The sequence below is a fragment of the Perissodus microlepis genome, chromosome 5 (genome assembly GCF_051167445.1).
Source record: "Perissodus microlepis isolate ML-2025 ecotype Zambia chromosome 5, ASM5116744v1, whole genome shotgun sequence".
NCBI lineage: Eukaryota > Metazoa > Chordata > Actinopteri > Cichliformes > Cichlidae > Perissodus > Perissodus microlepis.
In genome coordinates, this window is record NC_140465.1 from 1,236,198 (window position 1) to 1,259,749 (window position 23,552).

A 23,552-nucleotide genomic window follows, 5' to 3' on the forward strand; every position below is an offset into this window, starting at 1 on the left:
AAGGATATCATAAGCAGGAGAGGTGTTCTTTGATTGGTCAATAAGTTGCTTGAGAGTATGGAGTGACACAGGCTCAAACTGTTGAAATGATGATGAACAACCAGGGGTGGGAGTAAAACTCGGCACCGAAGGGAGCGAGGACTTAAGATGTAGAACTTTATGAACAAAATGAGTTAAAAAAATTTCACAGTGAGCAGGAGAGCACGCCAGTGGCATTTCAGGACAGGGGTTAACCAATGAACTGAAAACATTAAAGAGGGATCGGGGGTTGTGACCATGAGTAAAAATAACTTTAGATAGGAAGGCAGCTTTGGCCATTTTAGCAGCAAGTTGAAATTGCAACCGGCTGGCACGCAGGATATCATAAGAAACCTGGAGTCTCTTTCTTCCATCTTCTCTCATCCCGGCGGCACACGCGTCACAAGGCACGTGTAGAATCGTTTAGCCAGCAACGGGAAAAAGATCTAGGCCGCTTCATTTTAACAGGGGCAACAGTATGGAGGATGGAGGAGCATGTGGAAAAAAAGGTGCTAGCAAAGTCATCAATCGTGGAAGATAGGGAACAGTCAGGAATGGAGGAGGCAAGTTTCGGAAAAGAAAAATTCTCCACAGTTCCAGAATTAATTATACGTGTAGGGCGTAGGAGAGACTCAGGGTGAAGTTCAGAAGTACATAAGTTAACATCAAAGATAACAGGAAAGCGATCAGAAATCCCAACATTGCTTATATCCTTAATGCTAATGTCCAAGCCATATGAAAAAACCAGATTGAGAGTATGGCCTCTAGCGTGGATTGGTTGGTTAACCCACTGGACAAGATTAAAAGAGTCCGTTAATGCAAGGAAATCTTTGGCTAACGGATCGTCATTACAGCAGATATGTTGTAACAATAAGCACACAGTCATATTTAAAAATAACTGAACCAAGAAGGTCAGCAAATTCGTGAATAAAAGTCTTATAATATTTAGGTGGCCAGTAAACCACAACAAACAGAGAAGTTCGCGAGGCGGTCATCTCCAGAAGTTGAGCCTCGTAGCTGAGGTAGGAAGGACAGGGTAGCTGTCGGACTTTGTATTTACATTTAGAGACCGAGGCTAAGCCACCACCTCTACCGGTAAGCCTCGGAGAGCTAAAAAAGACACAGTCCGGGGGGAGAAGCTCAGAAAAGGGAAGCGACTCCCAGGGCGAATCCAGGTCTCCGTCAAAAAGAGAGCATCAAGGCTCGTGGCGGAGGAAAAGTCGTTGAACACAAAGGTCTTATTTACCAGCGACCTGACGAGCTAGTGGGGGAGTCTGGTCGTAGTGGGGCGGCATCTCCCAAAGTCCAGTGTCGATTGAAGCGATGTGAATAGGAGAAACGGAGGTCTAGGAGTGTTTGCCGGTCATATGTTAATAATGCACAGCCACCTGATGAGCATAATATGAAGAAAATAAAAAGTACTATGCCAAAATCCAGAAGCCGGTAGAGAGGGTAAAGAGCAAAGGGGCAGATGCAGAGTAACGAGAGTAAAGACGGCCAGCCATAGACACCGGCGCCATCTTCAATACCGGTAAGGGTGCCTGCACCTGCACACACGCTTCTTAGCAGGGTGAAGCTATGATCTAGAAAAATCCAGGCAGACAGCCTGTGTCTAGCAGCAGGATTTTTTTTTCTTTTCTTTTTTTTTTTCTTTTACTGCCGCTTTCCTGTACGGTCTCTCTATTCCGGCAGCACCACTGCTGGAATTGTGGAGGGAAATAAATTCAATCAGTATCTTTGGCTAATTCTTGGTAAATAAGGAATCATATGCTTTTCCACTACCAAGGACTACAGAAGCCAACCACCTACCAGGATTTGACCAATCATTGTTATGGCTACCAAGGTTCTGCTTGACTCGCATCAATACTGTAATTAAATCTGTCAAAGGTTAGTGTTAAAAACACTGAAGTATTGATATGATGGGCTTTTCTTGCGGTGGTAGCGAGCTAATCATACTGAAGGCTAATCAACATTTATGTCGTTCAAAAAGTTAGAGCCAAGGAAGTGAGTATAGCAATGAAATGTGTGCCGTTAGGGCCATTAGTATAGTTAATTGCTGCTAACACATTATTAGAAAACAGTATAACAGAGAAGCACATTTCATTTACATGAAAAGAAGTACACACAGTCTTCAGTTTTCTTTAATCTATTTTAGCTTTGTAAAATAGGAGTTCAGGATACAGGGGTAAAATACAGGGATACAAAGCCTTTATTGCCACATGGTTAAATTCTTTATCCATTAGTTCCATATCTACTAGGTAAAATACACTAAAAACTACGAAAATTAAAGAATAAAAGGGAAATATGAAAAAAGGAAACAGAAATGACCTGAAACAAACGTGTACAGACTGAAAAAACATTTGTAAGATAGATGTATAGAAAAAAAGACTGATTTCCCACATACATTAATGCATGGATCTATCCATGCATCTTATATATAATACATAGACTACAAGCATGAGATTTGTGGCAATATAGTATAGTGTAAAGTATTCTTTCTATGAATGACTGAGCAAGCGGTTACTGTCCCCCCTTTTTTCCATTAGACCAGTTGAATGAAGGGAGAAAGGAATAAAATCTTTGTGCATATGCTCCAGTGGCGCAATCGGTTAGCGCGCGGTACTTATATGACAGTATTGGGCTGAGCTATGCCGAGGTTGTGAGTTCAAGCCTCACCTGGAGCATGAACTTTGAGCTAATACTAATCTGATGAGAGCAGATAAATGCTGAGCTCACTGAAAATGCAAACAGACTTTATAGCATCTTTAAAAACAAGCAACATTCAAAATAGAGATTAAGAAACCCAGAATTATACCTCTCTTTGTTTGTTCTGCTTTTTTGTCGACCAATGTGAGCTATTAACCATCAAGATATAGTTTTTCCTTCAAAGTCAGATTTTTGGCTGTATGTGTGTGTGTACCTTTTTTGTCCTCAGACCGCAGGGCGTAAGGCAAATCACTGGTTCGCCAAGTTGGGCAACAATCACCATGAGAAAATGATGTGTGTGAAACTAAGATGATTATGATTATATGAAGTAAATATTCATCTTGTGTTTAAACTGGGCTGAAGGTTTTTTTTTTCTTTTTGTTGTCCAGTTTGGATCTTTAGCCATCAGAATTGTTGTCTTAAGGCCAAGAAAGATGCCAAGCGGATTTATTTTACCAAGTGGATCATCATGGCCTTGCCATATTGGTCCATTTGATTGACCTTTATTATAATTATATATTTATTTGATTTTTGGTTGCTACAAACGGGACAGACATGACTGGGGGATAGGACAGGGAGAAAGAATGAAAGAAAGAGAGGGCGAGAAAGAAAACCAAAGGGGAGAAGAGACGGTGAGAAGGGGGGGAAGAAAGAAAGAAAAACAAACAAAACACCTGGATCACCTGTATGGAGAAAAAAAAAACAGAATAGAAAGCAAACAACAAAGAGCAACATAATAAAAACAGCACCATCACAATAAACTAGCTAGCAGTAGATACTAAATATTAAACGATATTGTGCAGCACGCAAGATAGACAGCGCACAATGTGCTTTGAGGCAGCAGCCAAGAAAGGTGTAGTCCGCGTCTGTGAACACCCGTGTGTACACCTGTGTGCACACCTGTGTGGATCAGCATGCTTGTATTCCAAAGGTTTCTCCATGTAACGATCTGCTAGGGAGTGTGGGGAGCCATAGCCCCGTCCCCCAGGGCATGAAGCAGGTATGGAGGAGATCCAGGGCCCAGACATCCAGAGGCCCCAGAGTACAAGGACCCGAGGAGGACCACCAAAGGGGGGAAACCGTGCCACCCTCCTGGGAAGAGCTGAGTAGAGCCCCAAACAAGAGGTCACCCAGCAGCTACTGAGCAGAGGCCAGAGGGGGTTGCAGTGGCGTGCCCGCGGGCTCTGCCGGCAGCCAGCTGTGCCAGAGAGGACCGAGCTTCAGGCCCAGAGGCCTGAGGGCATCCCATCCCCTGGAAGGGGCCCAGCCGGGCCACAGGTGCCCGGCCCCGCCAATCGGCTACCAGGAGTGAGCCGGTACATGCATGAGCGCCCAGCCCCAGACGACAAGGACCACCAACACACCAACGTCTAAGGGCATCAGCCACCAGCAGGGAGTGTGGTGAGGGGAGATAGGCCTCCGTACTTTAGAGGGCCTGAGATGTTCCCAGAGAGGTCGAGTCTAAGACCCAACCTGACATATAGACACAGACATACAGGCACACACAGATACAAACATCCATTCCCACCCTCGGCACTCACCCAACATGTAGACAGACACAAATAGACACTGCACAGACAGTCGCACTCCCCAAACATACTCTATATCCCAGGTCCAGGTACCCCCGCCCCCAGAGGGGCAAGCCGCACCTAAACCCAGGAGATGTAACCCTTCTCTCTGGGGTGGAGGCAAGCGGACCACCTCCTTATCTGCAGTAGCAGGGAGGCCCCGCATCCCAGACCCCAATCTGACGGCCAGCACCTCCTCCCAGCCCCCCAGCCCTGACGGCTAACAGAACTGGGGTGAGTGAAGACCCCAAACCTCCCCACGCCCGCGCATATGTAGTGTTGCTGTGTGCTGTTCTAAAGTGCATTTAAAACACAGGAGAGCATGGTTCCTGCTTCCTCTCAGAGAGCAGCACGGCTCCTCCCGAAAACCCTCAGTGTCTATATGCATTTAAAATTGAGGGTAGGGCACCAGCACCAGAGGTGGGTTGGAGTACACCGACCATCCTCTGGATGCTGTAAAACGTGCCCACCCCCAAGGCCCTATATGTATGTGTTATGTGAGAGTGTGAGTAATGTGGATGTCTAGGTTGCAGAATAAAATAGCAGCAGGATTTTTAAAATGAAGTTGTTAATCCAAAAGTTAATCCCTGAGCGAACAGGAAAGGGAAATAGATTTTGAAATGCAGTTTATTAAAGTGGAATTCAAAAATGTTTTTTGAAATGAAGTTTTTAAAAAGCATTTTAAAAATCAGTTTATTAAATTGGAATTCAAAAATGAATTTACAAATGGAGAATTTATTCTACAATTCATTATTTCAGCACAGAATTCTTTATTTCGATGCGCGTGGCTCTTGTGGTCCTCCATAGGTATTAGGTAATAGTTCACTTGGGAAAGTAGTTTCATTTTATGTCGTTGTTTAATGCACCTTGAGGCAACTGCTGTTGTGATTTGGCGCGTTATATAAATAAAACTGAATTGAACTCAATTTCTTATTGAGTCTAAAGTATTTAACTTTCTGGCTTTCAGGATTACGCCTACACAAACTAAACGTGTATGTGGGAATTTTCTGTTATTCTGGATGTAAGTTGCATCATTTTTGTGTTATATTTTGTTTCTCACATCCAATCAATATTTTAACCTAAAGCATATAACGTCTCAGTTAAATGATTACAGAAAATAATCTGTCGAATCTGTGAAAAATATTCCTCCTGGCTGTGAACGCCACGTAAAGATCGTCCCTCATGCACTCTGGTACTTGTAGTTTTTCAAACATGTTTTTCGGTCTACAACGCGTTCATACAACTACACTTCCCATAATGCACGTGGGTGAAGCTGTCTGACAGACGGTGAGTGTGTCGAACATTTACTTGTTTTGAAAGTGCCTTTAGCACTAGCTCACTAGCTCCTGTCGGCATGTCTCTGTTGTCTTGTTTTTTTTTTCTTAACTGTAAACGTGCCCGTGATTTTTAAAAAAATCTTTACTGAATAATAACGGGGCAAGACCCGGTACGGGATTTCCTGTGCTCCACGTGACAATGTATACCGCAAACATCCGCGAGCTTAACAGTCCCTTTAAATTAGCCAGCCTGGCTAGCTGAAGGCCCCGTGTTTGAAAGTAAAATAATGAGAGTCAGCGAGCTCGATACTGACACGCAGATATCCACTGAAAATTGCGTGTGGTCAGCTTGGCTCAAAGTCGCTGACCCGTCCTTCCCATGTGCTGCTCACAACGTTTTACAGAAATATGCCCCCCCCCTCCACACCCCGCAGTGTCTAAGGGTTGGCTGTGCTGTGGGAGCTGTTACCTGTCATGGTTAAAGTTTACCTGTCACTGAAGATAAAGGGCTGTTCACGTTTACGTGTGATAAACCATCGGACGTGGGATTGCACCTGCCACATTCATAGGACACAGGGGAAGGGTTAAGCCATTGATTTTACAGTCATGAAAATCGTGTGCCATCCCTACAGTGACTTGGGGATTCAGTGCTAAGGAAAAAAGAAACTGGGATGGCCCAACAACTTACTGCCATGCTTGATATTATTTACATTTCACCTTTCATTTAATGTATCGCATTCATTTAGAGGATGCTTGTCCCTTGTTGAAGCCATTGTATCGTACTTATTGGGCTTTTTAGTTATTGCAGCTTAAATATTTAGGGCATGAGAACTGTAAAGGCCCCTTTTTTATCTGCTCTGATAAGGGTCCACTCCTGAACAATAATAGTGTAATAGAAACAATAATAGTAATGTTTGATGATGGTCATAGTGGCAACAGGAAAGGTCATATTTCACATTTAAACCGTAATGCTTACTGCTGTATTGTATTTGACGATAACTTTTTTTTGGGTGAGTTTTCAAGGCCGTTACATCATCAGTGTGATTTTTTTCCTCTGAAAAACCAAATAAATAAATTGCACAATACATCTTTAAGCAAATCTAAAAAAAAAAAAAAAAAAGTCAGATGTAGCAAATATGATACAAATTATAAATCATATACAGAAATGAAAATAAATAAAATCTTTTTTTAAACAAATTTATCAGATGGTTCAATAAACTTTAATTTTCTAGCAAATATTTCTTATTTCAGGCTTTAAGGCGCAGCTTCAAGGTGAATGAACAAAGTAATCTAAAATGTAGTCAGAAAACCCTGGTCTAACTTTACCTATACAACTGTGTGTTGTCATTAAATGACTCTGAAAGCATGATGAATTTCGATGTTAGTCCATAAAGCACCGGTGGCTTGTTACGCATTGTTCAGCCTGCCCCAAACTTCATGTTTCACTAAAGTCCCAACCTGAGCGCATCTTTATGCCAGTAGTCAGGGATAGTTTGAGCTCGACCTAGTGGGAACTAAATAATTTAATGTTTTATTAGTTATTTTGATGGACTTCTTCTTATTCACCTCATGTGCTTAAAATAAACGTTAGCTGCAACGTGATGAAGGCTGTTTTATGGGTTTTACTACTGAGTGTGGTAGTGTGCCACCTACCAGCATTCAACGAAGCTGCTCCAGCACTACATGTCTGAAATTCAGCACCCTTATGGGTAATATAGAATTACCAGTTAACCTAACCCTACTATCTTTAAATAACTTGCTTATGCAAAAGCCAATTAAAGTTTAATCTAAATTATTGCAAGAAAATCCGAAACTGCATCTTGCTCTACTATCAGCATAATCCAGCTGCAGCATATCTCAAGGTACCCCAGGTTGTAAGGGCCCTATCATTGCTTTTTGCAGCTTTAATTTCTAGATATGGCTCTGGAAACTCAGACCTCTGCTGTGCTGGTAGTAATTTCTGTACTTAAGTCTGAAATGATGGAGGTAACAGTGGGACCTCACACAAAAATAATTTGTTGAGTTTGTATTTTTAGATTGGTTTTTTTAAGTGATGTTGTAACACACACACACACACACACACACACACACACACACACACACACACACACACACACACACCATGGGGGGGGGGGGGTTTCCATTACTTAATTATAACAATAATAATAATACATTTAATGAATTGCTGAAAAATAATCAGTATGGGTTCAGAAACAACAGATCAACAACTATGCATTGATAGACTTAATGGAAGAGATAACAGAATGTATAGATAAGAGGTACGCACAGGTACGTTTGATACTGTTAATCATGAAATTCTATTAAAAAAAACTGGAAAGGTACGGGTTTAGGGGAGTGGTTTTGGACTGGTTAAAAAGCTATTTAGGGAATAGGCAACAATATGTACAAATAGATGAATATAAATCTAATATGATGCATATTGCTTGTGGAGTACCTCGTTTATTATGTACATAGTCTGTGCAGAGTTTCGCAGAATTTACAGTTTGTAATATTTGCAGATGACACAATTATACTGTGTTCAGGTGTGGAATTGCCACAAGTTTTGGAGATGATCACACAGGAATAGATACCGAAAGGTCCACTAACACTGCATCGACTAACCCTAAACCTCCAGGCTCTGAGCTCCCTGATACAGGGTTGATTACTTCTGAGTTCACTGACTACTGGTCAACATCTTCAAAACCCACTGACTCAGAAATCAGAGTTGTTAGATTAACAGACACAGGCTTAACAGTTTCTAAGCTCACAGGTTCTAAGCTAACTGTGGCTGAGCTAACAGTCTTGAACATAGCGGAACAGATCTCAGTCTTCTCAGTTTTAAAATCAAGAAAAGAAGGAACACCAGATTTCTTCTCAGAGAGAAGCGGCTTGGCAGCAAAAACAGTGTTAGAATTGCCAGTCAACACAGAAGAGCTCCTCTGAACTTTCCAGGTCTTAGTGAGTGAATTAGTTCTGATGGCGGAGTCTATTTTACTCACTGCGGCGTTCCGTGCTGCAGGTCCAATAACAGCTGCTTCAGTCAATGCCACAGGAGAGAGTGGAGGTGTGGTGGGGCGAAGATGACGAGGGTGCCGTTTCTCACTTAAGGGAGGATCTAGTGATTTGGCAATTAACATCGACGGGAAAGTAGTGAGGGCTTCCAGGAGGGCAGCTGAATTTCCCTTGCCCGGACCGCCCATGCCAAACAGTTCGAAACAGAGCCTCGCCCTCAGCTCTGTAATTATTTGCTTTAGTCCTTTTATGTCCATAAAACTGACAGTGGAGGTAGTGGATGACAAAAAGTGATCAAAAAACACTACCTCCAGTTGCCTCTTGTAGGGGTCCGCAGCCTGGGTTATCCTCCTGTAGTAATCCCACAGCTGCGCGAGATACTCCCAATCTGAGGCGACGCGTGAGTCTGCTGGACCCATGCTAGTCGCGTCGTTCTGTCAGGACTCTGTGTGCGGGTAGGCAGAGGTGAGGATCCAAATGCAGGACTTGTAGACGGATTGCAACTAAAAACCGCAGCTTTATTGCCGGCGATGAACAAAACATGACCTGAACAAGGACCCCTGAGAACAGAAACACACAGGCACAATCTGAGGGTACGACACGACACTGACACAGAGAAACACGGGGCTTAGATACACTGGGGCGCAATCAGAGAAGGGAAAACAGAAGGGAGACTGAGCTGGGAGAGATTAGGGCTAACGAGACAGGGGGAGCGAAGCTAGACACAATGACATAAGACATGGACCTTCACAATAAAACAGGAAATAACAACACAAAGACGCAGACTAGACTCTGAACTACACCGGCAGGAAAAACGAGGGCACCAAAACAAAACCTAAGAACTAAACCCTTAACCAGAATAAACTGAAACATAGAATTCTAATAATAATCAAGAAAGGACACGAATCAGAATACAATACAAAATCAAACCAGAACATGAGAACTCAAAATACTGGGTCAAACTGACCCAGAACCATGACAGGACATATTAATTCAAATCCATTAATATGTCCATGCAGCTCTGTGAATGGCCAAAGTCATTCACAGAGCTGCTGCTTTGACAGTATGAGGCTGGTCTTTGAGCCAGCAAATGTTTTCAGGTTTCTATTATGATATTTTTCCACTGTATGTAAACTTAAGCTTCTTTACTGTTATTATTATGTTACTGTTACTGTTAGTATTAGTCTAAGACATTTCCAATTAAGATTCACATAATGCAGATCTACTTCAGCAAGTCATTAAAGCATCAGATGTAGGGGTGGTTTTTGATTATCGATTAAAATCTATTCTAATTTGGATAATGTGATATCGAGTCTTTAAAAATCCTGAATCGATTTTTAAATATAAATTTATTTTGCCCAAAACGCCAGAATCTCAGGTTTGGTGTGCTGCTGACATCAGAGGTGAATGAAGAATATATGGTGCAGAATATAACTGCACGCAGCTCCACCTATTGGGCCATTTGTTTCTCGGATCCAGTGATCTGAGGGGGGTGAAACCTTTTACATCAGGCCCTAGTGTCTTCTTTATCCCATTCTTCATGCTGTGAATGATACTCAACTCTGCATCGTGCTGTCTGTCTTGCGAGGCATGGTCTGAAGTGTTGAACACTTCTTAACACCGTGTTCTGGTAATGGGGTGCTGCCATAACACTGCGCTGCTGTTTCCACAGCTATTCGTGATGCACACGCTGTGATAAGTACACAGCTCAAGTAGCCTAATAATAATGCAAGTGATGGCATCCTAGCTTTGAAATCACCAAGGAAGAAGCCAGGGCTCATCCTTTGGGCTCCTCTGATCAGGTCATCTAGTTTCCCATAGAGCTCATCCTTTGCACCTTTCAAATGCAGTGAGGATAGGGGCATAGGCACTGCATGACATTAACGTTTGGTAGGGCACAATAAAGAGTCATCATAAGGCTTGCTATATATGCTATTATAACTGCATAATGTGGCTAACTGCCACACTGAAACATTTGAATTCAAATTTGAATTGCTGACACCTGAGCTGGCACTAAAATTCTCTCAACTTTAATTTTCTTAATTTTTAGAATCATTTATTGTAAAATTGTATTTAATTAGCTGTTCTCTTCATTGCTATTAAGGAAGCTTGCATGAATCCTCCACCCCTAATAGGAACCATCTGGCCATAAGAAACAAAACTTAGCATGTAAATGAAAAAAATTTCAGGTTTGCAGTTTGCCATTGTACTTGATGCTCCAACACAGACAAAGTTAATTTACACCAGTGGCATTTTTACATTGGTACCAAAGGCTGGTGGAGCCAGCGGTTCAAATTTAATTTGAGAATGGCTGCATTTGATCTTTCGTCATTAGATAATTGACACCGTGTCCCTCAGATTGATTGACCTGCTTAACGTCATGACTTCACATGGAGATTTGCAAACAAGGATGGATAATGTAAGAGGCCTTTGTTCATGCCACAACAATACGTCATATAGTTTGTTTTCCTTGCCTCTGCTTCGTGTATGAAACTTCTTTTTTAGGTTTGCCTTTGTTATTTTTCTAGAGACTTATCAGAATATCTCTTGGTGTTATCTGTCTCCACCTACCTGTCCATCAAAGGTAGTTGGTGGTAGGCAAGTCTCAGCAGTAGCCATCTAGGCATTGTTTCCAACAACCTAGGCTCTTGTGGCCCACTCAGTGGATACTCCATTTTCCCTCCTGCATCTTGCAGGTCCCAGTCTTGATTCCTGTAGACCAGGGGTGGGCAACTCCAGAGCGCCGGTGTCCTGCAGGTTTTAGATATCACCCTGGGTCAACACACCTGAATCACATGATTAGTTTGTTACCCATTACGGCTTTTACTATACTGGTCTACTTGATTTTCATAGTTTATTCGATCTTTATTATTTATTTTTTATAGTTTTTATTTTAAGTTATTATAGTCAGAATGTACAGGACCGGGGGATGGGAAAGAGAAAGAATAAGAAAAGAGAGGTTGGGAAGAAAGTTAACAGAAGGAAAGGTGAAGAGAGCCAGAGAAACACAAGCAAAACAAAAACAACACAGCAACAATCAACATAAGCATCAGTAACAGTAAATAATAAATACTAAATGGTTGTGAGCAGTGTACAGGACTAATAATGCATGATAAAGGCAGCAGCTAACCAAGATTGTGTGTGTCTGTGAGTATCTGTTTGTACACCTCTGTCAACACCTGTGTGTGAGCGTGCATGTATTAAGGTGTGGGCTCCAGAGAGCACGGGAGCCCAAGGAGGACCACCGCAGGGGCAATTGCACCACCCACCTAGAAAAGAGCTGAGGAGTGCCCTGGAGGGGGGTCACCCAGCAGCCACAGTGTAGAAGCCTGTGGCAGCTGTCCGTGCCAGAGCAGACCGAGCTCTGAGTCCACAGACCCAAAGGCCCCCCAGCAGGGGCCCGACAGAGCTGCTAACCCTATCCCAGGCAGGGTAAACCGTTCCCTTGCTCTATTACTCATCGTAGGCATCTAAATTGCTTCTCTGGTCCTTCAACCAGGACCAGTTTGCCATGGAGACCCTAGCAATATATGAGTTAACCTGCTTTACAAGTAGGCTGGACCCTGGCCTTTCTGTCTGTCTCTCTGGACGGCAGAAAAAATCAGGCGAATATTACTGCTCACAGTAATTCTACCATCTGAACTGTTAAAGTATTAAACACCTTGCATTTAGTCATTCCATAATGGGTTCTTTTTCAAAGATGAGTAAGAAGTGTGAAAATACTGTTCTACACAAAAAAGAAAACCAAACAAAAAAACTGTTTTTGTGTAGAATAAAGACTCAGGGCTGAAAATAACTCATGGAGTGTTTTTACCATCTCTGAGCAGCAAATAATGCAGTTGTTTGTTTAGAGTGACGATGATAGACTTAAGGGCACTGGCATTAACCATAAAGACTTCATACTCACAGTGGAGCACAGGTGGAGTGGTCTAGAGTACTTGACTTGTGTATCACTACAGTAGCTCTAAACACTCAATATATATTACCAGCTTTTCACCAGTATGTCAGTTGTGGCACTGGTACTGGAGCTATTTTATGAAGATGCTGCTAACGCAGATGCACTGGCTAAACCAGAGCAGGCTCTTTTTCTTATGGAAGCTGAGACCCTTCAGTCTGTGCAGCAACAGGACGATTTTCTGTAACTCAGTTTTGGCAACTGTGATGAACTTTGCTGTGGTCTGCTTCAAGAGCAGCATTAGAGCTGGTGACTGAACAAAGGTAGCTCTGTGATTGGCTGCAAACTGGACACTTTTAAAGATGTGTTGGAATGAACAAAGTGTTCTCCATCACAGTGGAGCTCCTTCTCTGACATGCTGACTTAGCTCTGCTGCCACAAGAAGACATCAGACAGGAAATCATGAATGCAAGTTGTTATCACCCTCTATTTTTGATATCATCCCATGATGGTGGCAGCAGAGGGTTTATTGCTGCTGTCATCTAATAAAAATTAGGGAGGGGAGGGGGAAGAGTGCTGACTTACTGAGCTCTAACGTGACAAAGGATTTTAGATGGTTCCAAAAATAAAATGTCAGTGTTGCCATTTTGGTTTGTAAGTATTGTGTAACTTTGTTAGATGTGGGTACCACAGTTTAGGTAGTTAATGAGAATGACTTCAAATTTATTTACATAATCAGGCTTCTTCTATTTCTGTGCCCATCAGTACTGTTTAAAATAAAAGTAATAGAAAGTTGCTGTAATAATTCCTCAGTTGTAGGCAGTGTTGGTCAAGTTACTTGAAAAAAGTAATCGGTAACTAATTACTGATTACTTCCCCAAAAAAGTAATCCCGTTACTTTACTGATTACTTATTTTCAGAAGTAATTAATTACTTAGTTACTTAGTTACTTAGTTACTTTTTAAAAACACGATTTACAACCTGAATAGGTGACAAAGTCATAGATCTTTCAGCCCAATTCTACTTTTTCTACGTAATCCATCATATAAAATGTAATCAAATGGAAAAGTCTCTTTTTAAAACTTGTTTTATTAGTTTTAATCTTTTAACTTTATGCATCAAGCAAAAATTAAATTATATGCACCATTCTCTGACTTGAATAAATTAGTTTAACATTTAAATCTATTTTCTGCACATTCCAGCACATAAAATAAAATATTTTTTGTGTTTACACTCAGTCTTTCAAATAGATGAAAGTAAAACACAGCAGAAAATAAATAAAGTCAAAGACTCAGCGGTCCTGTTGCTCTATTTTCACCTGTAAAGCAGGAGTGGCGTAGGCGGAGGTTTACCCTGGTGCAGGTGTGCCGCAGCGGTCAGTGGAAGAATCCGCGAGTTCCTCTGTGAGTTTCCCATTACGTCGTAGCTACTCGGTGCTTGTTGGGAAGTTTAGGGGTTTTTTTCACTGTAAAAAGAAGTTTTCTTCCCACGCACAACGGACACTAATGTTTTTGTCACTTTTTATGGAATCAAACTCAAAGTAAGGTCAGTACTTCCACGCTTTAAACGCTGCACGCTCATACTCTCTCCCGCACTCGATATATGATCCATTGTTGATCTGCACACAGCTGTTGTCACGAACGTCGCACTCGCTTACGTCACTGTCATGAGACATTCTCGCAAAAAAGTCACGGTTTTAGTAACGCAGTAACGCAGCGTTCCTACGGGAAAGCAACGGTAATCTAATTACCGTTTTTGCAATAGTAATCCCTTACTTTACTCGTTACTTGAAAAAAGTAATCGGATTACAAGTAACGCGTTACTGCCCATCTCTGGTTGTAAGCCATCAGTGTGTCTATGCACACTGTATAAGGTTAGTGGAGCTGCCATCTGATTTCCACCAAGAGGGTTAGTGTGGAGGAGCAGAAAACTGAATATGAGTGCTCCACCTCTCCCCTTGCTGGTTCTTACATTCACATCAAAATAACATCCACTCTGCTTTCTCCTTCCCAGCATCTACATTCTGCCTCAGCCACAAAGGCAAGCAGTCTACTGAACCACTGAGAAGTCATCCTTCAAGGTAAAGATTACAGCGCTAGCTCACTGCTGTTTTGCAATTCTGTGGTGAAAACTTAAGCAAAAGCTGCAAACTGTGTCTACTTGATACAAAACACAGTCTTCATAGCATGCACATTTCAGTACACATGAACATAACTTTGCAAAGACAAGAAAACATCTAAAAGTATATTTTTGGAATACATTTTCTAAAACAAACATATTGTTAAATGTGAGTACTGTCTGTTCTCTGTACTCTAGGGAGAAAAACAATCTTTGACAGTTGTTTTGAAAACAGTTGGCATCAATTTGAAGTGTACACAATTAGTTATTAATACATGCAAACTCACCAGTGGAATCCTTCAAGGTGGAGTATTCATCATCAGTAATAAATAAATGCAAATCAGTTGTGCTGCAAACACACTCCTGTGAGGAGCCGTGTTAAAGCAAATGGCTTATTCATCAGAGATTGTGAACTGACAGTGCTTCAGGCTGAAGCCTCAGTAATTCACTCAGTGACTTTCATTCTGAAGAGGAGGGAGTCGTTTGAAAGACCAAGCCCGACAGGAAGGGAGGGAGGCTCAGAACTCACAGACAGTCAGCCAGATAATAAGAATGATCACTATTATTACGTCTATAAACAGCATCTAATCGGTGCAGTATGCAAGCATTACACTCTAGTGTTTTGGTGGAGTACTGAGTAATAATAATAATCTTATTTTTCTTCTTGTTATTATTATTGTTATTATTACCACAATCCCTTCATTTCCTTCATGGTCTAAGCAAAAACGCCCAGACCTCCTCCTCTCTAGTTACCTCATCCAGGTTATCCAAAGAAACACGGGCATTTCCAGGCCAGCCAAGACATACAATCTATCACAAGCACCTCACCAAAAAAGCATGCTTGTAAAATGCCGGAACAAGTTGTCTGAGTTCTGTTAATGTAGAGGTTTGGCACTCTACACTATTCGAGCCCCACTTGAATGACTGCACTCTTCACTCTATCTCTAAGGGAGAGGCCAACCAGCCTTCAGAGAAAGCAGATTTCTGCTGTTAGTATATTCTCAGTCTTTCAGTCACTCAAAACTCATGAGAACAGGGATGTAGATCGACTGGAAAATTGATAGATTTGCTTTTACACTGGGCTCTCTCTTCACTACAGTGGACAGTGCTACAGCTTCAGTGTCACTGCAGCTGTAGTCTCAGTCCATCTGTTAATCTCCTGCTCCCTTCTCACTTGTGAACACAACCCTGAGATGCTTAAACTCCTCCACATTGGGCAGCCACTCATCCCTGAACTGGGACAATGCAAACTAAGAGCTTGCATTGCTTGTACAGGACCGAATGGGCCAGACACCCCACAATCCTGACTCACACCCCAAAGGATACCAGAAAGGAACGTGGTTGAACTCCTTCTGGAAGTCAAAAAACTGCATGCAGACTAAACAACAAAACAACTTACCTTTCAAGCACACAGACATTCCCAGGATGAGGATGAGGAGTGTGGTCCCCCTGTAATTAGACCTCCCAGTCCCCCTTCTTAAAGATGGGAATCAACACCCCAGTCTGCCCACCAAGAGGCACTGCTCCAGATCTCTAGGCATCCTCGTCCCCATGGATGGGTCTCCCTCTCCCTGAGATTTTTAGTAGAAAAAATAAGATGACACAGCATAGCCTTTATTAGTCCCAGAGTTGGGAAAGGTACATTTTTACAGCAGCAGAGTGGACAGGGCTTGAATAAATAAATACAGTGGCTTGCAAAAGTATTCGGCCCCCTTGAACTTTTCCACATTTTGTCACATTACAGCCACAAACATGAATCAATTTTATTGGAATTCCACGTGAAAGGAGTATGGCACAACTGTAAACCTACCAAGACAAGGCCGTCCACCTAAACTCACAGGCCGAACAAGGAGAGCGCTGATCAGAAATGCAGCCAAGAGGCCCACGGTGACTCTGGACGAGCTGCAGAGATCTACAGCTCAGGTGGGGGAATCTGTCCACAGGACAACTATTAGTCGTGCACTGCACAAAGTTGGCCTTTATGGAAGAGTGGCAAGAAGAAAGCCATTGTTAACAGAAAACCATAAGAAGTCCCGTTTGCAGTTTGCCACAAGCCATGTGGGGACACAGCAAACATGTGGAAGAAGCTGCTCTGGTCAGATGAGACCAAAATGGAACTTTTTGGCTGAAATGCAAAACGCTATGTGTGGAGGAAAACTAACACTGCACATCACTCTGAACACACACTCTTGTGAGTTTGCTGCTAAGATCTAAACATGATTTTATAATGTGTGGCTTTTTATGGAGCTTTCAGATGGAGATATGAGAGAACTGCTGGTTATTGTGGTGTATTTTGTAATCTAATAGCACCAGGACATTTTGAAGGGCAAGTTGCTGAAATGTAGCTATCATGTCATTGTTTACGATATGAGATATATGGATATCCATAAATCAATATAATCAGGTGACCCTGCATTGATTTCACAGTATTTATCAAATAACATTCACAGAAAACTGCTCGTTGTATTGCACAACATACAATATGTTGGATGAACCAGTTTTCGTCTGAGTTTGTGGCTGGGTCTGAAGTGCACTACGCTGTTGTACTTGGAGAAGACTCTCCTGAGTTTCTTTGATAAACCTGGTAGATAAGGGATGACTGAAGAAGCTTCTCGGATGAGAGGTGAAACGTCTTCAAGTAACTTAAAGAAGTCCAGACGCTTTTCTTTGCAAGCTCCTTTGACTACGATGACCTGGATGACTGAGAACCTTCACAGACAAGGGATGACAATGTTTCTTCATTTGTCATTTTTTTCTCCCTACTTTGTGTCTGCCCTCCTTTACCGATTTGATGAAAGCCCAATTGGGATAACCACATGCTTTAAGATCTCCTGAACCCAAAACCTCTTCTGATAATGACCCACACCCATTTTCACAACTTGGCTCATGTGATTAGGTACATGGTCAATAGTGGGTCAACACCCAGGACCGGGCTCAGCTGTATGTCATTTGGGAAACTCCACCAATTTGTCTTAGAACTGAGGAAGCTTCTCAGATGAAAGATGAAACATTTGATTTTCCAACTCAGAAATTTCATAGGCGGCAGAAACATTTGATCCACATTTGTAGAGCTATCCATATTCATCATATGTGGTTTTTGATTAAATAAATGGTTGACTCAACGCAGTCCAGCTGCCTTTCTTCTCCAGCTCCTTAGATTTTTTTAATGTGATGAAAATGAAATTTTACCTCTCACAGCTTTAACTTTTTCCCAGAAAACAATTGCTGATGTTCCAGGCAGATCATTATAGTCTACATATAAATCCTACAGTTTAAAAAAAAGAATTAATCTTTAAGCAATGATGTTTTAAATCTCCAGTTTTTACTTGGTGAAATAACCTTCTTATTAAAGACACAGGAGCATGATCACTGACAGCTATAGGATGTTTCTCAGTGTGTGAAATGTCACATTTTGTCAGGCAGCGCTGCGTGGCAGGCAGGAGATGAGGACTCAAAAGGCAGGACTCAGACACAAGGGATGAACTCAAAACCACAGCTTTATTTGCTGGCACGGGGAAACGAGCATGCAAAGCAAACTAAACTAAACTGGGAAATAACAAACTAAACTCACAGGGAGATCCACACAGCATGAGGGACGACACGACACTGACTCAGAGAAACACAGGGTTTAAATACACTGGGAAGTAACGAGGGGAATGAGACACAGGAGGAGGGCACAGCTGGGAGAAATCAGAACTGACGAGACAAGGAAGCAAAGCAGGACACATTCACATTAGACACGGACCTTCAAAGTAAAACAGGAAGTATAACACAGAGACGCGAACTTGACACGGTGGAGACAGCAACTAAGAAACACAGACACATAAACCATAAGCCAGAGGACTCTAAGAACCAAGGAACCAAGGAGGGAAATACTGAGCATGGAACACAAGAAACTAGACTCGAGGGAGAAACAAAAGACCAACCATAAGAACATAATTCACAATACAGAGTGACAGAAAACACAAGAAACTCAAAACATGCGAAGACACAGACCAAGAAACACAGACTTTACACAGAACAGAGGGGGCACAGAGAAACATGAGGGGCAAGGGATCAAAACTAGAAACCATAGAATAAATCACACGAGTACTCGACAAAACACAAAAATCACACAGAACTAAAAACGCTGGGTCAGGAGACCCAGGATCCTGACACATTTACCTGCTGACTAGAAAATAATCCAGATGAGAGTTCGAGTGATGGACATGTAAACTCGGGTGAAGAGATTATCCATTCTGAAAAGATATCTATAAACGTAAATGTTTGGGACAGGGAAGAATAAGGATCCTGAAGGAGTAATAGCACATCATCTGCATAAAAGAGAATTTTGTGTTCTGTGTTAACGTTTGAAATCCCCTTAGTATTGCTATTTTATCTTATAGCGTAAACTAGTGGTTCAATGAATAATGCAAATAGAGATGGAGCCACAGGACATCTTTGCCTGATAGCATTCAGGAGAGTGAAGCTGACATTAACCTGTCAGTGGTGACTGCCTTTGGGGATGTGTAAAATGCTTTTATCCAACCAGTAAAGGATTCTCCAAACCCAAAATTTTCAAGTGCTGCAAATAGAAATGATTGAATTCTAGTATTGCTGAATTTGTGAATATCTTCCATATTTGGTTCATGGTCAGAGGTGTTTATATAAAAATCCCCCCCCCAGAAAAAAACAAAAACAAAACAATTTTATTCGTAGAACTATGGGAAGACTTGCTGAGTCCTCGATAACTGTGCTTGTTGTTGGGTTGTTGTTGTTTTTTTTGATCAAGTATGTTTGTCAGATATTTACCAGAATTATTATTGTATTCAATGTTGTCATGTCTCAGCTGCTGTATAAGACATTTTGTCTTAGTGTTGTTGTTTAACTCCTATGTTTGTTCTATGTTTGATCAGACAGAAGTGTATTCTCAATCATCTGGTGACGGTTTAACCTCCAACTATCACAAAGGCCATACTCTTCCATGTATTGCTTTAGAATTACAGTGGATTACCAGACTTGAATGATTTTTGCCTGACTTCCAACTCCACAGATTTTCCAACAGAAACATTTGATCCACGTTTGTAGAGATATGATGAATATGGATATGTGGTTTTTGATTAAATATATGGTTGACTGTGCATGTCTGGACATGTGTGAGTGATGATTAAAAGTGTAGTTTTAATGTGCAGTGGTGCTATTGTGTAAGGAGTGGCAAAGCAATATAAGAGGCGTGTGCATGTTTCCTGAATTTCTAGTGGGAATTGATCATTTATAATTGTGAGTTCTTTTCCTTGTTTTTTTCACTAGTTCTTTGTGCTTTTAATGGTTAAATTTAGCAGTTACTTATCTTGGTTTGTTGGCGTCTTTTTTAAGAGCACCGAGATGGTGGATGTGATAAAGGTTATTTGGTTGACGCTGACTGTGGGGATCTTAAGCTGAGCCATCATGAAGTCCTTCAATATGGATTATAACTCAATAATAATGTTTCTGGACTAGTGATAAGTAGCTTATTGTACCTTAAGCGTGATTGTAAATATAATATTGTTTGTTTCATCCTTTTGTTTTCTGTAGTTGCGGCCGCAACTTATTCAGTGACAGTCATAATCAAGTCCTGAAACTTGTTAATTCTCTTAGGTTAGCAGGAGAATCTGATTACGGTTAGATTCCAAACTATTTTTAATATCCTGAAATTCGTTGTGCAACAGTTAAACGAGTCTGGCAGCATATGACGGCAGCTTTTGATCTCTAGAAATAAGTGTATAACTGACATCTGACAAACAGATTTATTCAGTTTGGATTAGCAAACTGGTGAATGCATCCAGTGACCAATGGTATTCTGATGAGTTTGTCAGTGACTGTGGGCTGTAGTAATATGTGACCTTTGCTAGTCTATCAGAAGCACAGGCAGCTCTTCTCAGTGCCTGATAGGATGCTGATGTCATGACAAATGGAGTTATCTCTCTTTAGCAGTTAAATATGGACAATTCAGCACAGTTAAATAGGTGCTTGGCCCCATATTCAGTACAAACCCAGAGTGTTTTGTTTAGACACACTAGGTTTCTCTTCTAGATTTTGAGATTTCCATTCCCATCAGTTTAGTTATAGAACAACTCCACCAAAGTCAGAATTCTGTCAGAGCAGTACAACAGGTGACGTTTTAACATAACTCATATAAATAAGGATGGAGAATATTTTTTAGCTCCAGAGCTACTTAAACTCCTCCAGTTATGACATTTTGTGTATAGCTGACATAAAAATGAAGGCTGGGATAATGAGCGAGATACCAGAACCGTAGCAGTCTATTCAGTCTAGTTTTGGCTGATCTAACATCACAACAGGTCTAGAATAGCAGCCGTGAAAATGGGATCATAAAAAACAAAAACTTTTCATCGATTTATATTGGGTCTATTATATATTGATTCTATCATTCAAGTCTGTCCAGTGAGCACCTCTGCTTTTTATAAATCCCAGCTACCATAGGGCATGGTGTGGGGTGCACCCTGGACAGGTCGCCAGTCTGTTGTAGGACCAACACACAGAGACAAACCGTTCACAACTGTAGATAATTTAGACCAGGGGTCGGCAACCTTTCTGATGATGAGTGCCGTCTAAAATTTCCTCAGAAGTCAGTGTGCCATATGACTGCATTAGCAATAAATTTAATAACGCTCTATATTAACAGTTACACACTATATAGAACCACTTTATAGAATTATATATGTTTGCAGATGTTGGCAGCTGTCAGCGAATAGTTATCAGATATTTTGAAACAAAAAAAGACTTTTTATCCATAACAGCAAATGAACTGAACAACAGAAAATGCAAATGCTATTTATGGTCTCCTCACAACAATGATAAGAAAAATAAACTGGGCCAATATGGCATGTTTGTTAATACAGAGACACACATGTTAATGTGATCTCTGGGCTCCCACTCAGAGACACAGGTCTCCGAGTGTCCAGCATTCAGAGGCTACCTGAGGACTCATGTGAGAGAAAATCTGCTCACACAGATATGTAGAGCCAAATACTGTCAATAAGGCCTCAGCAATGTTCTGAAGACAGTTACACGTGTCAGGTAGTGATGTCCAGCAGGTGAACATGCAGCTCCATGAACATGCACGGCTGTGGATTCCAGCTGCGTCTGTAGTTCTGCAAACTTTGACCCCACAGAGTCGAGCTTTTCAGTTCAATCAGCTGCATTTCGATGTCCTCTGTGTCCAGCCAGTTAATGCGAGACAAATCCAGCTGACAAACCTTTCTGGTTTGATCAGAAAAGAAAACATTGGTTTAAACACCTGAAAGTCCCAAAAACACATTGTGAATTCTGTCTCGAGTCTACGGATGTATCCGTGGTGCTGATGCTGCGCTGAGCGGACAGCTCCTGAAGCATTTGAAGAGTTGGAATGTGGAAATTTCAACATCGCTTGAAAAATCTACCAGCTAGCAACGTCCCTCTCACCAGTAGGCTAAGTTATTTTTAGCCAATTACAAGTTGAATCTGGTATTTGGGTTTGTTAGCTAAGAAACCGTCATTAGGAAGCGGCACAACTAATGTGTCTATGCGAGCTAATTTGCGAAGTGCACTTGTAACCCAACTTACGAATTATTATTAAGAATGACCGAACTCTTACTAGCCAGTATCAGAAGATCTAGGATCAGCAGGAGCCCAAGGTATAAACACCAATAAGGAGAGACCACACCACAATAGACTGTTCACAAATTTGTTATATTTGACACACAGCAGCTGCAACTAATGTAATGAAAGCAATAAAATAAAATACAAAATATTTCCCCCAAAATAACAAACTAAATAAAAGTGCGCGCACACAGCTTTCTCTGAGTCAAATGTATGAGTGAATAATGTCTGGTAACTGATGGATCGTTGGGGCCCGTTCAGTTTGTTTAACGTTTGTCCTACCACACTCCGATGGAGGAAGAAAGTTCGTAGTCCTGCAGGTATCTGAAGCTTCAATGGGAACGAAACTTTGGCTTCAATAAAACCTCGGCAAATCCTATTCAATTTTGGGTTGGCTCGCCATCCAGTTAACTGGAACTGTGGAATCACTGCTCCTCGATGGGCTTGCTTCAGACTGGGTCCGTCTGTCGAGTCATCCTTTTACCAGATAACAAAAAAACCTGACCTATAAACAGGTCACACGTCCATATAGTCACATACACCGTTGTGAAACAGCCACACTTACTTAGAACATTCAGAATGAACAATAAGTATCAGTGTAACTCTATATCTTAATTCAGCTAGCGCTGTTGTACAACAAAATTATATCACTGCAGCATCATATCCTCTTAGGTGAGCTATAATTTTATCAACCTGAAGGGTTGACAATGTTCACAAAACCACCGCTTCTAGAGTTAACACTGTAGCTGCAGTCAGCAACTCACAGTAGCTCACCAGACTTGTACATCATAAACAACTCAAAGAACACAACTGAAAATACAAGAATCACAAATACAAGAAATGCAAAAAACACCTTCTCAGATTAACTCACTGCGTGTCGTGCCCAGGGCTGGACTGGGACAAAAAATTCTAACAACAGCTGATCAAGCTTAAACGTGCTGCTGTTGTTTAGCGCGACATCCGCTGGTTTCCTCTTTCTGGCGCAAAGTGGACGATAAACAAACAAGAGAGAAAAGCTGATCAACAACAGGAGAGGGAGGGGGAGAGAATGACAGACGAAGAGGCAGCTGACAGCGTAAAGGCTTTGTGTCTTTTTCCATTCTAGCTGAAGTCCGGGACAAACTGTGTTCCTTTTCAGCTCAATACGAAACGCGTAATATTTTCTCTGAATAAGGGACGATTTTTACGGGACGGTTAGCAACTCTACTAACTAACCTTATGAATAAAATAAAGTTCACTATCAGTAACATCATAGCACCCACCCAGCTGTATAGCTAGCACGCAGTACGAGTTATTGTAACTGACTGTAAAAAGTCAGCACAACGAAAATAAACTCCA

General features: G+C 41.5%; 1 protein-coding gene and 1 non-coding gene across 3 annotated transcripts in view; both read left to right on the forward strand.

Annotated features, from left to right (window-relative positions):
• fhit (fragile histidine triad diadenosine triphosphatase) overlaps positions 1-23,552 on the forward strand; it is a 197,418-nt gene that overhangs the window by 38,708 nt on the left and 135,158 nt on the right. Inside the window, exons 1-2 of one of the 2 annotated variants that reach the window (XM_084927314.1) lie at positions 5,531-5,579; positions 14,490-14,556. Coding sequence is in view for 1 of the 2 variants with exons in the window: in XM_084927313.1 (XP_084783439.1) it covers positions 14,490-14,556 (67 nt within the window). In the remaining variant the exon portion in view is untranslated. Of the gene's footprint in view, positions 1-5,530; positions 5,580-14,489; positions 14,557-23,552 lie in introns of those variants that run through there. The other variant, XM_084927313.1, reaches the window with a different exon arrangement.
• On the forward strand, positions 2,609-2,702 carry trnai-uau (transfer RNA isoleucine (anticodon UAU)). The gene is made up of 2 exons: positions 2,609-2,646; positions 2,667-2,702. It is a non-coding gene; the product is annotated as a tRNA-Ile (tRNA).